Source organism: Pseudonaja textilis, chromosome 2, assembly GCF_049901715.1.
Source record: "Pseudonaja textilis isolate UNSWEBS1 chromosome 2, rPseTex1.2, whole genome shotgun sequence".
Lineage (NCBI taxonomy): Eukaryota > Metazoa > Chordata > Lepidosauria > Squamata > Elapidae > Pseudonaja > Pseudonaja textilis.
In genome coordinates this window covers 104,387,137-104,401,126 of record NC_141991.1, presented here as the reverse complement: position 1 = coordinate 104,401,126, position 13,990 = coordinate 104,387,137, and the positions used below count along the sequence as shown (strand labels likewise).

At 37.0% G+C, this 13,990-nt stretch overlaps 1 protein-coding gene across 1 annotated transcript; it reads left to right on the top strand.

Moving 5' to 3' along the window:
- The first annotated feature begins 978 nt into the window (after positions 1-978).
- Positions 979-5,934, top strand: LOC113437256 (olfactory receptor 2D2-like). Its single transcript, XM_026702175.2, has 2 exons — positions 979-1,107; positions 4,956-5,934. The coding sequence occupies exon 2, from the start codon at positions 4,993-4,995 to the stop codon at positions 5,932-5,934; it is 942 nt and encodes a 313-aa protein (XP_026557960.1). The 5' UTR covers positions 979-1,107; positions 4,956-4,992.
- Positions 5,935-13,990: the final 8,056 nt, after the last annotated feature.

The window sequence follows — 13,990 nt, the reverse complement described above, 5'->3', positions numbered from 1 at the left end:
GAAAAGCATTCTTATAATTAATTCCAAAATATTAATTCAAATCTACTTTGGTCCTTAGTCCCTTTGTAACTTTCCAAAATCAGAATTCTAATCATTATTTAGTTGTTTATTCTAAAATATTTTTAAAATATTTTTTTAAAAAAATTGAAGAAAAATCAACTGGTGCTATAAAACTTTTTGATCAAAAAGTTACTAATATCTGAAACACAATTAACAAGCAATTTCCAAAAACAATTAGAACAGGAAGTATGCAAACCTAATGTCCTTTTGAAAGTGCCAATCATGATTTCAACAAAAAGATGGCTATTCCTTCATGTCCTATAGCTCATCAGAAACTGCTATCTTGAGACCTCCTTGTATGTAGCACTTATAGGTCATCACAAATCCTCTTCTTACCCAGAGAACAACTACAAAGAGTCATCAATTAATTGGCTCTTCATTCCATCGCAGTTGTAGGCTCCTCTTTGTTAGAGCCATTTCCAATTTGCCATTTCTTCTCTAGATGTCAATATAAAATCCTTCTAAGGAAGGTATCTTGTTAATCAACAAGATTAACTCTAGGCAAAAAAAAAGAAACATTATTATAAAAATTCCCTTTTCAAGAACTCCTCTGAAAGGGTCCCAAGAGGACCTTGTTATAAATGGCAGCTTATTTGTAATTTTATGGACAATAACAATCTACCTCCAAAACATGGAAATGACCCAGAAAAGTAGCCTCTTGACCATATTTCTGATAAGTGATTTACATTAGACCTTCAAAATCCACATATCACTTCAATCAACCCATATAGAGTTCAAAATAGCTTGTCATCATTATTAGCTTTGGATATGAGTCAAAGGCAGAACAAAGTTCATGCTTCTTTGTTCCTATAATTCCCAGGAGACGCGTTGGTCCTTCAACTTGTGACAAAGGTATGTGTGCGCTTTGGGATTTCCCAACTAGCACTTTCATCTTATAATGGGCTGTGTCTGACACGATAGAACTTCATGCTGAATGATCACTCCGTTTTTGTCTGATACTTGAAAGATCAAATACTTTTGGCAATGAAATCATTCCATATCTGGGTCTCATGAAGCCTGTATATCTGGAAAACCAAAATAATGCAAGTAAATTCATACTTGGGCTCAATATGTTTTATGTATTAATTTTCTTTAGGCAATGTTTGACCATTGGATTATCTGAGTAATAGCTCAGACAATAAGTGTTATTTAACGGATTCTTAAGTATCATGAAATGATGGATTCCTTTCACTGTAATAGGATTGTATGTCTTGATGTGAATTGTGTAATCCTTGATGATAAATGTATTTTTTTTTACAAATTTTTCCAAACAGACCTCATGGAATCCATAAGAAATATATATTGAAATATCTCCAAGTATCAATGATTCTATAGATTCAAAAATTTTAAATCCTATGGATTTGTAGCATAATTTTTCTCAGGAAAGCTTTTCTTTGCATAGCACACAGAGTGTTGATTTAAACAAGTTTTACCAAGAATAAAGAAATTTGATTGTATTAATCATAAAGCAAAGGTGCAGAGCTTAAGATTTCTGATACTCTAAAGTCCTTTCAAAAATTATCATCAATCTGTATATTTTATATATAGTGTCAGCAGGAGAAAACTATTTTAAATGTAAGAGTAATCATATTAACTAGATGTAATTACCTAAAGTCCAATTCATTTTTCTCCTGGTACACCATTAAAAGTTCTCCTGTGCTTTTCCTGAAAAACAGTTCATTATCGCTGTAAAATATACAGATTCTCCCTCAAATGCTATTTCATTTATTTATCCCAGTGAATTCTAAGAAAGTGGTTATTATATGTGGGAAATGGAAAATAGAACAGATAGTAATTTTTTCACATCCGGCATTCTCTGATTCATTCATTAGCATATTTGACCCCATCAACATGAAGGTCAATTTCATATGTTATTTTCTAATAGCAGCAGACTTGCAATTTACAGCTGAGATAGGAGTGGGTGTCAATATACCTTATGAAAAGACATCTGCACAAGGGGATTACAATTATTCTGTCTATGATCATAGCTTGTTTTAAATGCCAAAGAAAAGCATGCAACTCCTTGAGATTCTCAACTCTCATTTTCAAATCATCCCAGATTCTAAGTTTTATATTAGGAGGGGAATATCTACATGGGTACAGTATTTACTTCAGAAAACAAAAAGGTGACTGTATAGATGTTCAGATCTTTCAGCATTGAGTAAATTTTTTAACCTCAGTATCAAACATCGTTTGCATCTAGTACCATATTGTGTTATTCTTCTTCCAGCAACTGGTTGCTTAGATAAATATAAGAGATTTGCAAAACTGCAGATTTTGCAGTGCAACTAATAAAAATCATATCAATGTGATCTGTGCTGTTTAATGGCACTATAAAAGTTTTCTTTCCCCGCCCCTATGTCTCTCTCAATATGCCTAAGCTTAGTATTTGATCGGATGCTTATTGCTCTAAACTAGATATTAATTTAAATCGTGTACATGAAATAATCATTATTACCTTAAAGATAACAGAGATAAAATTTGGATTGAAATTTGGTAGAGATGAGATCTAAGAAAAAAAGAACTAAACCTTATTCCTACATTCCATAGTAGCCCACTCAAATTATTATCTGTAAGGGAAGAAACACAATGACTCACAAAAACTATATTAATAATTTTCTGCTTCTCTACTAAAAACTATGGAGAGGAACTGCAAGATGTATATAAAATCAATTATGTCTATTCACAGAGGTTGGGTTAGCTTTAATTGCTCTGTTGGGGGAAGCAGGGGAAAGATTACTGCCTTTGTTCCATGATTGGACTTTACTAAGACATCTAATGGACCCTTATGTTTTGGACACCTAGGTAGATGTTTGGTCTGTTCTAGAAAGGATTTTATCATTTCCTATACTTTAGCTGTCATTGCCTCACATCTAGAATTGACTGGTACAGGTAAATGTCTGGATGTTTTGACTGCATTTTCCATTAGCTCCAGTTCGTATAACCAGACATGTGGGGGGAAGTGGTGTTGGCAGTGTGTGTGTTTGTGGGTGGGTGAGTGGGTGTGTAGGATGGAGAGGAAAGTCTTTCTTTTTTTGAATTTATTCTAAGCCATTTAACAAAGTGGCTTCCCTCTCCTACAGTTGGCTGTTCTCAGGATGTAACAAACTTTCTCATTGTGCATCTCACTTCAAGGCAAAGTAGCTCTTCCTCTGCTATTGCAATTCACAAAACAATTGCTAGGACAGCTCTCCATTTTCTGCATCCATGCAGAGAGTACCAGACATGGAAGAAGCAATAAGCAAAATGTGTAAAGTGACGATTTGTAAAAGATCTGCAAATCAAGAGAGCCTGCATTTATTTTGCTAATGCATGGAGATCAAATCCTTATTTGTATTCAGAAATGGTTCCATTTTACACATATCTCACCAGATACACCAAGAGTGTTTGTTTAGAACTGAAGGTGATAGATAAATTAACTTCAAGCATGAGTAGGCAACTGGGTGACTCTTGGAGGTTTAGAATGCAGCTTCTGCAACCTCTTGTCATTGGCCTTATCTGAAATTGACAGATCTGGAGAGTAGCCAATTGCCTGTCCCTCCTTCCTTTACTGGGACATTGATATGCAACTGTACTAATATGTTTGTCCTTGCAGTTCTGGGCTTATATTATAAACAAAAAGGAATTGCTTATTGCAATATGCTGAAACACCTTTAGATGTCTCTCTGACTATGGGCCTTTTCTGCAAAAAACACAAAAAGGGGAGGAAGGGGGAAGGAATTGTTTGTCTGCAGCTGTTTCCTTAAATAAACTATTTTGTTGCTTGGATTGTGACAGAAATCAATAACAGCAAGCAATTGCCCAGCCAATGTTTCCAGTTACAAAGTGATTGTGCAAAGATGGAGCATATCCAGACTGACAGGGAGAAGCTGGCTTGTAATTGTAAAGCTGTGGACAGAATTGCATCTGGAAGGCAGCAGGCAGAATTTCCTCCATATTACACCATTGTTATGCTAGATCTTGTAGCTTTAGTATAAACAAAATATCATGGTGAGGATGAGTCTGTTTTGGCGGGGAAAGGTCTGTCTATTTTTCTTTCTGTAAGCCAGGGAGATGTGACTTATTTCAGAGAGACACCCGGCAGCTACCATTATATGCAACTGTAGAAAGAAAGAAAATTATATTTCAGGCAGCACTTCCCAACCAGGCAGCTTTCAGCCAGATGGACTGCGATTCCCAGAATTCTTAGCAAAGATGGCTAGGGAATTCTGAGAGTTGAAGTCCACCTATCTTAAAGTTACCTTTTTTTTCTTTTTAAAGATCAGCATAGCTGTGCATGTCCAAACCTACATTCGTGCTTATCATGGCCATGCTGCTATCTGAATGTTTTGAAACAGGAACAGCAAGTCAAGGTGAGACCATTTTAATGGACCATGTCCACTTCCAAAGCAGGATCACATTGAAGTAGGATCCTTTCTAAAGCAGGTCCAGCCTTTTCTTGCTGCAGTGACTCTTATGCCTTATATTACTACTTTAGGAATGACAAACTTTCTATAGGGAAAAAAAGTCAATGATGCAGATAAGGGAAGGAGGATTGGAAAAATAAACTAAGGTCTAAACTGTCTAGCAAACTAATTAACCAAATTAATTAAAAATTAATAAAGACAGCCACCTTTTTAAAGTGCTTGAGAGGAAGCAGTAGAATCACCAAGAACAAAGAGATTAGGAAGGGAGCATAAAAAAGAAGCAAAATAAATATCTGAATGAATGATCTGTATCCTACGCTGGAGACTGGAAACCAGACAATAGCATATTTCACATTAACTTCACTCTGGAGTCACCCCTTAGCAAACAATATGGAAGTATGTTACCTAACCAATGTTCCTTTGAGCAAAAGAGTGAATAATGGGAGCAGTGATAAGACTTCCTTCTGACCTTTCTTCTTTCTGTTTCAGTTCTGCAGGGTTTGGCTGGCTGGCACATGTGAAGGAGATGTGCAATCAGAGCTCCGTAGCTGAGTTTGTCCTCCTGGGCCTGGCAGAGGGGGACATGACCGAAACTATGCTTTTTGTTCTCTTTTTGGTCGTATACTTAGTTACCCTAGCAGGTAACTGCTCCATGGTGATGTTAATTGGGGTTGAACATCGCTTACACACCCCAATGTATTTCTTCCTCCTCCATTTGTCTCTGCTGGACATTTGCTATTCCTCAGTTACTAGTCCACAGATGTTGGTGCACCTCCTTTCTAGGCATAAAGCCATATCCTTTGTCCGGTGTGCCTTCCAGATGTATATTTTCCTGGTGTTTGGTATGGCAGAATGTGTGCTCTTGGGTCTCATGGCCTATGACCGCTATGTGGCAATTTGCCACCCCTTACACTATACCAGCATCATAAACTGGCACTTCTGTAGTTGGACCACAGGAGCTGCTTGGTTGAGTGGCTTCCTCAATTCCCTCATTGTCAATGTTTTTGCTCTGCGCCTGTCGTACTGTATCCAAAATCACATAAATCAGTTCTTCTGTGAGGTACCGGCTGTGATAAAGCTGGCATCTGATGACTCTTCAGAGGCAGAGACAGTTGTGTTTGTCTTTGGCTCCCTTCTTCTGCTGCTGCCTTTCATCCTCATCGCTGCCTCTTATGCCCGCATTGGGATTACCATCTTGCACATTCGCTCAGCTGAGGGCCAACGCCGTGCCATCTCGACCTGTGGTTCCCATCTCCTGGTGGTGAGCCTTTTCTATGGCACAGCACTCTTTGCCTACATGAGGCCAAGCTCAGTCAGTTCTGCTACAGGCCAGGATAAGGCTGTGTCTGTGTTCTACACGGTGGTCACCCCCATGATGAATCCCCTCATCTACAGCCTTAGAAACAAAGAGGTGAAGGGTGCACTGAGAAAGTTATTAAACAAGAAAACAACCGCTCCAAAGACGTGACTCTGGTGCTGTCGTCAGCTCTGTTCAAAAACGGAGGCTGAGAATAAGCATCATATCTGTAGTGAGCCAGGAATACAGAACGCTTGATTGATAAAAGAAAGGATCTTTGGAATTTCTTGTAAAGAATCCTCTTTAGTCTTTTATACATATTTAGAAATCCAGACCAAGCATTATTAGATCTCTACAGAGCAAGGGTGGGATTCAAATTTTTTAACAATTGGTTCTGTGGGCATGGCTAGGTGGGCATGGCCATGTGACTGGGTGTGTGTGGCTTCTTCTTTCTGCAGAACCCCTCTATTCTGTTTGCCTTTTGGGAGTGGACTTTTATTATAGTGGTCCATAGCAGTTTGCAACTCATGAATTCACAAGGTGATGTTTCCTTTCCTTTTTAATTGTTTGTTATGAAAATCTTTCCAAGCTTTAATTTCTACATAACAGATTTGTTTCTTGATTAGTTTCTGTATATCAACACAAGACCAGGTAAAACTAATTACACGATGGTCAGGAAAAGCTGTGAATTGCATTTTTGACACAGCAAAATGTTTGATTACACAGTGAGTTGACCATAACCCTTTCCAGATCAGAACAGCTCTGCAGCTCACCCAGAGTAATTTGTTTCTTTATTTATCTATTTATTAAACATTTTCCATTCTCCTGCAAACAAGACTTTTGGTAGCTTATGTAGATTATAATAAAACAATTTGGAACATCCACAATAAAGGTCAACATTAGTCAAAACTATAATAAATTACCATTAAACCATGCCAACTGAAAGAACAATAAAGAATAAACATGCTAATTGAAAGAATAATAATGAATAATAAAGGTAATTACTAAAAAAATACAGATGGCATAATTCAAAGAAGGTTCTTTGAAAAACTGTCTTCAGAAGTTTTTGAAAGGTCAACAAAAAAGGGGCTAGTTTGAGAAGTTTTTTTTAATATTGCATTGACACACACATACACACACAGAAGAGAGGGTCAAGCTAGTCTCTAAAGCACCTGAAGGCAGGAATGGAAACTAATCAAGGAGAGAACCAACCTGAAACTAAGGAGAAATTTCCAGACAGCTAGAACAATTAATCAGTGGAAAAACTTGCTTCCAGAAATTGTGGGTGCTCCAACACTGGAGATTTTTAAAGAGAGATCGGAGAACCATTTGTCTGAAATGGTATAGGGTTTCCTGCTTCACCAGAGGTTAGACTAGAGCAGTGGTGCGTTTCAAAATAGTTTATCACCGGTTCGGTGGTCATGGCTTGGTGGGCACACTTTGTGTGTGTGCACACACTTTGCACATGCACTTGTGCCAAGAGGCTTTCCAACTCACCTCCTGCAATCCTGCACTCTCCCAGTCGCTTCAGCAGCTGACATGCTGCAATCTGCTGTGCCGCGCAAAGCAGCTGCATTTCAAAAGCAGGGAATAAAGGTCAATATGGGAGCCCGGGTGGGTGGGTGGGCCCAACAGCAGCTCCTCAGAGAGAACTGGTTCAGTCTTCGCCGATCTTTGGTGCTACCAGTACACCAAAACCGGGCTGAACTGGTAGAATACCACCACTGGACTAGAGGATGTTCAAGGTCCCTTCCAACTCTGTTATTGCTATCTTTTTGCTTCAGTCCTATGAGCTTCCTGGAAGTGTGGGATTTGTACTATTTTATCTGTCATTGATCAAATTGGTCAGACTGGGTGGAATGGGTGGTCCTGTGCCAAGAGGGCTGCATAGGTGAAAACCAGCATCTTAAATGTACCTGGAAGCCAATGTAGGGTCTACAAAGCCACAGTGACATGCTCCAAATGTGGAGAACCAGAAAATTTTGGGGGAAAAAAAGTACCTCAACAAAATGAATTCAGATCTTCTTAATATTGTGCATTTCACACAGAACTCAAGTGAAACAAATATTTCTTTTGTGTTTTTGAAATGATATCGTAAATAAGTTTAAGATATTAATTATAATTAAATCCTTTCATTCAGATAAAGGGGAGAGTTAAATTATACAAGATTAGTTCCTCTTAAAGTAAGTGGAAAGAAACATGGAGGTTGATATAGTGCCTCTCTCCTTCTTGTGGATATGTACATTCTGAAAGTTCTCTGTTTGAGAAAATTAAGTTTGAAAACATTGGTGCAGCTAGAGGTATATGAAAATCATTCTCCAGAATATAGTAATTCATCATATCCAGACTACTGCCAGTTGTAGGAAGCTTCAACATTGCCCTACTTTGCATTCAGTAAGTGAAAATAATAATCGTGGAGACATGCAAAATGAAGCAGAACTTTTAAGTTTCATTCTTTCTATTGAAGCACATGGGCAACATCCCACTTACACAGAGTCCTATGCAAAGACAACCAATGGTCCCTTGGCAATTGATAGCTCTGGAGTCAAGCTTATAATAAAAATATGAAAATACAGCTTTGATGGAGCGGAAGACAGGAGGAGAAACAGGAGCCAGAATCCGACTCTATTCCCATAAATAGTTTTGCTCTGCTAACCAGTTCTTTTTCAAACAAGGCATGCTGCTTATAATCAGATTGGAATATCCTTTCTAACTGGAAATTTATGTATGATGTCCCTTTTAAGTGACTGCCTGCCTGACAATATTTGGATAGATCAATGGATGGAGATAGATAGATAGATAGATAGATAGATAGATAGATAGATAGATAGATAGATAGATAGATACTGTAGATACAGATACATGATAGATAGATAGATAGAGATAGATGATAGATAGATGATAGATAGATGATAGATAGATAGATAGATAGATAGATAGATAGATAGATATCTGTAGATACAGATAGATGATAGATAGACACTGTAGATGATAGATAGATAGATAGATAGATAGATAGATAGATAGATAGATAGATTATAGGTAAGATAGATAGATAGTGATATATGATAGATAGATGATAGATAGATATTGCAGTACATTGGGGCACCTTTAGATGTCTCCCCATGTATGTTGTTATGATGTCTGTTTCAATCTGAGTTATTCTCTGCAGCTGTTTTAAGTAAACAATATTTTTTTCTTAGGGATTTTGATAGAAGTCAATAACCTTCCAGTGAGGCAAACTTTCTTGGCCCAGGGAAATTGTGCAAATGTATTGGAGAATCCAGGGAAGAGGAAAGCAGTTGGGGTTGTAAATCTATGAACAGTCCTTTTAGCAGAACAGCTTTCTCAGTAAATTCTTTCTCTCTCAACTGCTTTCTCTTTTTCTATCATCATTTTTCCAGGCTGACCCTCTTTGCCTATGTTGAAAATTGCATAGCTGTCCTGATGAACATACACCAGGAAAAAGGCTGTTGCTTTTCCTTCCCAGTTGATGGATTAATAAACATTAATGGGCAGGATGGTTAAACAGCTGCTGCTCCTTTCACCCACAGTCAAGAAAGGAAAGGAATCTTGCTTGAAAATAATTACAGGGGCCACATGTGTATGTGATGTGTGAACACACATCCAGCTTCTTTGATGATTACAAAGCCATTATGGGATTAAAGCTGCTTCTGAGTTTTCTGAATGTGAGTTTTCATTCCCACAGGACCGATGCAAAAGTTCTCACAGCCATCATAGGAAATGCATGTCATCTTATGAATGGAAGGATGGGATATTCAGGACAGATGCAACTTTCCCCCCTTCATTGGTTATTAGTGGTTATTAGTCATGATGGCTGTGTGTCACTTTTCACATACTGTAAAAGATAATATGCTTCTCAATACCCCCTGCTAAAGTGTATAAGGCAAAAGGTACTGGTGGGTTGATATTCTGGCTTCCTGCTTGATTACCATGACAAAACAGATGCTGAACTGAATGAGCTATACTGGACGGGTCTAGCAGAACATTTTGTTGTGTTCTGGAGTCTGTTCCATCTGAATGGTTTGATTAGAAATCCAGAAGTTAATTCCATTTAATAAGTACGCTTGTAATATTTGGGGGAATTTTTTTAAAGAAAAGGCTCAGTGATGAGGATGCCAATTATTTAATTACACTTTGGTATACAGTGTTGATGAAAAGAAAAAGAAGCTACCTTCCCATCAATTATTTTCACTGGATGCTTTATCCTAGAGTTTTTTCAGCACATTATTTCATCTCTTATACAGGTAGTCCTCAACTTACAACAGTTCATTTAGTTACACCAGCACTGAAAAAAGTGACTTATGACCATTTTTCACAGTTACAATCTTTGCAGCATCCCCATGATCAAAATTCAGATGCTTGGCAACGGGTTCATATTTATGACCTATGGTGTGTCCCAAGGTCAGGTGATCCCCTTTTGTGGATCCCCTTTTTTTTCCTGCTGGAAAAGGTTCTTAGGTTCTTAGGGTTAGTATCAACAATATGTCACCCAGATCTTTTTCCTCTCTATTTCTCTTTCAGCTCAGGAGAACACCAAAAGAGGGACTAGGAAAGTTAATCCTTTTCTGGATTCAGCAAATGATTTAATATGGGTGAGAAATAAAATCCATCATGTTATTGTTTTTTTTTAAAAAAAAAAAAATCCGGTCCTTTGGTTTATTTGTTGTCATATATGACTTAGACTTTATTTGTTCTTTTTCTTTTTCTTTTCCAACAAATTTTATTGATTTTCAAAAACAATGCACAAACAAACAAAACATAAAAACATAAAACATCTTTTCTGAAAGCAGCTTGACCCTGGGTTACATCTCTTCGTACAGACACAAGTTCAAATTCATGTTCATTTTATATACCATTTCATATCTTATTACCATTTTACATTTTCTATATAGCTTCTCCTCTTTTAACTTTCTTAGTTTTATTTTATTTATCTCATCTCAGTTCAAATCATTATGCTTATTATTCTTTGTCTGTCCTGTTTCCAGCTATCTATTATCTTTTCTCTTTAAACAAAATTTCTCCTGTACACTAATTGGAATATGACGCCTTTATCTCTTTCCTCTAAGTTTATAACACTTAGTATAGTACATAACTTCCATTTGGGTTCTGCTTAGTACATTCTAAAATTACACACTGTATTTTTAAAAAAGAAAAAATTATAAATATGTAATATAATTAAAACAACAATCCATACCAATTCAAATCTATCATTAATATTAATATTCATTTAAATCTTGAACATTTTGCACATTACTTTTCAGTTAAATATCATACTTTTATGGGAACACTTATAAACTTTCCATAATTATTTCCCCCCCCCCATTTCACTTATATTTTAAAACATTGTATCATTAAAATGTTCCCATTCCTTCCTACTTCAATTCTCTCATTTATTTCATTGCCTTCCTTTTATTCACAAAAATTTCACTGAATTACACTGAATATTTTATCCCACTTTTTAATCACATGTTGTTTCCAATTTTCTAACATTATTTCTAATACAAATATAACAATACAATCTTATGTACCTTTGCAGAACCCCTTTTTCAATTAAATTCTTACCGATTATCTCTAAATAAATCCTGTTTCTTTACATCTAGCTCCATACCATTGAAACTTCTCATCCCTTCCTTCCTCCCTTGCTTCTTCTTCTCCCTGCCCTTTTTACCCCCTTGTCTCTCCACCTCCATTTCCCTCTTCTGTATTCTCCCTTTCTGTTGTTTTCTAACATTATATCCACTTTTCACCCTATTTTTCCCTTTTTTGGTTGTTTTTTTAAACCTTAAAGTCTCCATTTTCTTTTCCTCCTTCCCCCTTTCTTCCCCAAATAAAGTTACTTGTTCATCAAAGATGGCTTCTTCTTTGTCCCAATCATCTTGTTGCGCAGTCAGTTTCTCATAGGTGCAAATTGCCATTTCTAAGAATTGAAAAAGAGAGCCAAAAGAGCCCTTCCCTTCTTGTTCCTCTTCTTTGTATTTTTTGAATTCAATTTTCAGTTCATCCACAAGTGATGCTGTTATAGAAAGAAATTTTTTTTCCGAACAACCACCCAAGTGTTTTTAGTCCTTCAAATATAATTTCCAAAAGTCCAAAAGTCACCAAACAATCCAAATAAGCTGTTTCTTTTGACACTTTCTTCTTTCTTCACTTTCTCTTCCTGGGGTTACTGTTTAGTTACAAAACTCCAGTTAAAATATATCTTTTAGAAGTCTTATTAGTATTTAATGATTCTTTCAAATTCTAGGCAATCTCCTCCTTCCTTCCAAATCCTGCTCCAATTCTTTTCCTCTCCCTTCCCACTTACAGCAAAGATTTTTTTTAAAAAATGTTCAGAAATCCTTATTATCCCCTTGACATTTAATTATCCAGTCTAGTTACCTATTGATGCCAAAGCAGGTTTTTCCAATTTCTCATTCATTTCTGTTCGCTGTCAACGTTAGGAAGGGGAGTGAAAAAAAAAAGAACTTTCCCTTTTAACTTTCATTCGCTGCTTGTGAGTCTCTGGGAGTGATGTATCCTCTGCAAATTTCAAATTCCAGAGTATCTTAATTGCTGCTTCTTGTCCCGGTCAGCTAAAAACTTTCACTTCTTGACTTCCTCCTGCACTTTCTTTTCTGGCTGAGTGCTTCTTTGTGGTGGCCATTTCTGACCGCCACTCTTACCGTCTTTGGAAAAGGGAGTTTAGCTGGCTAGGGAGGAGAGGTGCGATTTCTCTCAACCCTGCCAGATCTCCCCTGTCTTCACCACCTTCTACGGGGTGGCTTAGCCCAGAAGCCAGGTGGCTCAGGGCACTCCAGCGGTGAGCACAGGCAGAAACCGCTCACGATCGCGGATTCCTGCCCGCCCCGAAGCACTGCAAACCGGAACTTGACTTTATTTGTTCTTTTTCTTTCAGTCAATGACCAGATTACTCATACATCTTTGTAGCTAATGCAATATATGTTTGTTGAACGAATTACCCACTTATTCATCATTTTATTTCCTATTCTCCTTTGCAAGTTTTCTGTATGAACATGAAACTATAAACATCTTTAGTGTTTAGCCATTGCACCTATCTTTCTAAAGTGCCATATAAAGATAAGAGTAAAATCATTGGAAAAATAAAAATTGCATATCTCTTTCCAGTGACATGCTGCAGTACTCAGAAATTAACAACATGTGCAAATGGCCAAAATGATTATGATCTGACAGGAAACAAGACTAAATATAAAGTGTTTGTGTCTTGGGTTTCCTAATATTGCTCTCCTGATACAGGAACAAGCTCTCAGAAGTAGTTTTGTCCTCTCTGTGATAGGCAGGATTCTAATTTGATCAGGTAAAGAAGTTTGCTCCAGAGTATCAGCTTCTAGCAGAAGGGATGTTGGAGGGGACAACAAAATGTTTCATGATGTTTTCTCATGCAAAATGGTCGTTAACATTACTGTTAATATAAACTAAAGCTGGAAAGAAAAAAGAACTGGGGAAAAAATACAGATTGAACAAACATCTGACGTACATTTTGTCCTTAATGGATGGGGTAGAATATAAATATGCAACCTTCTAAGGAATGAGCATATCCATTCTGATTTATTATTCCTTCTGATATCACTGCAGTTGTTTCCATCAAGAAATGGGGACATTTCTGATGAAAAGATAATAATTTAAGCCGAAGTCACTTTCTCTCACCCCACCTGTACACACAAAGAATTCTGAAAAATGAATCGAATCTATAGGAATTTCCCCAGTTCTCCAATAATGGAAGATGTCTGAAGCTTAGCATACTTCTTAAGCATAGTAGGACATCATGCCATCCTCTAGTGAGGTTTGAAAAGATTTCAGAAAAGAACATACTGTGCTGTGTAGTTTCTATATCCGGGGCAAACCAAGAATTAATTGCAGGATTTGTATTATGCACAAAAGCAAAGTGCTAACATTACTCCCCAATTGCAAAAATTACTGCAATATAGAATTTTATCACCAGTAGAAAAGGGAAAATAACTGGAAATGGGGGGGACTAGAAAAGGGCTGATTTGCCCTGTCCATCTCTAACTTGCTGTTCTTTTGGTATGATGAGATTACAAGTTCCCAAATTCCCTCCAGCAATACTTCTTGGAAAGCATTACCTTTCAGAACATCATTGTCTACAAAGCTATTCCAAACCTATTAAGAAATATAATTTATTTGTTTCTTGTGAAAAAAAAAAACACCACATACCACTACCAAA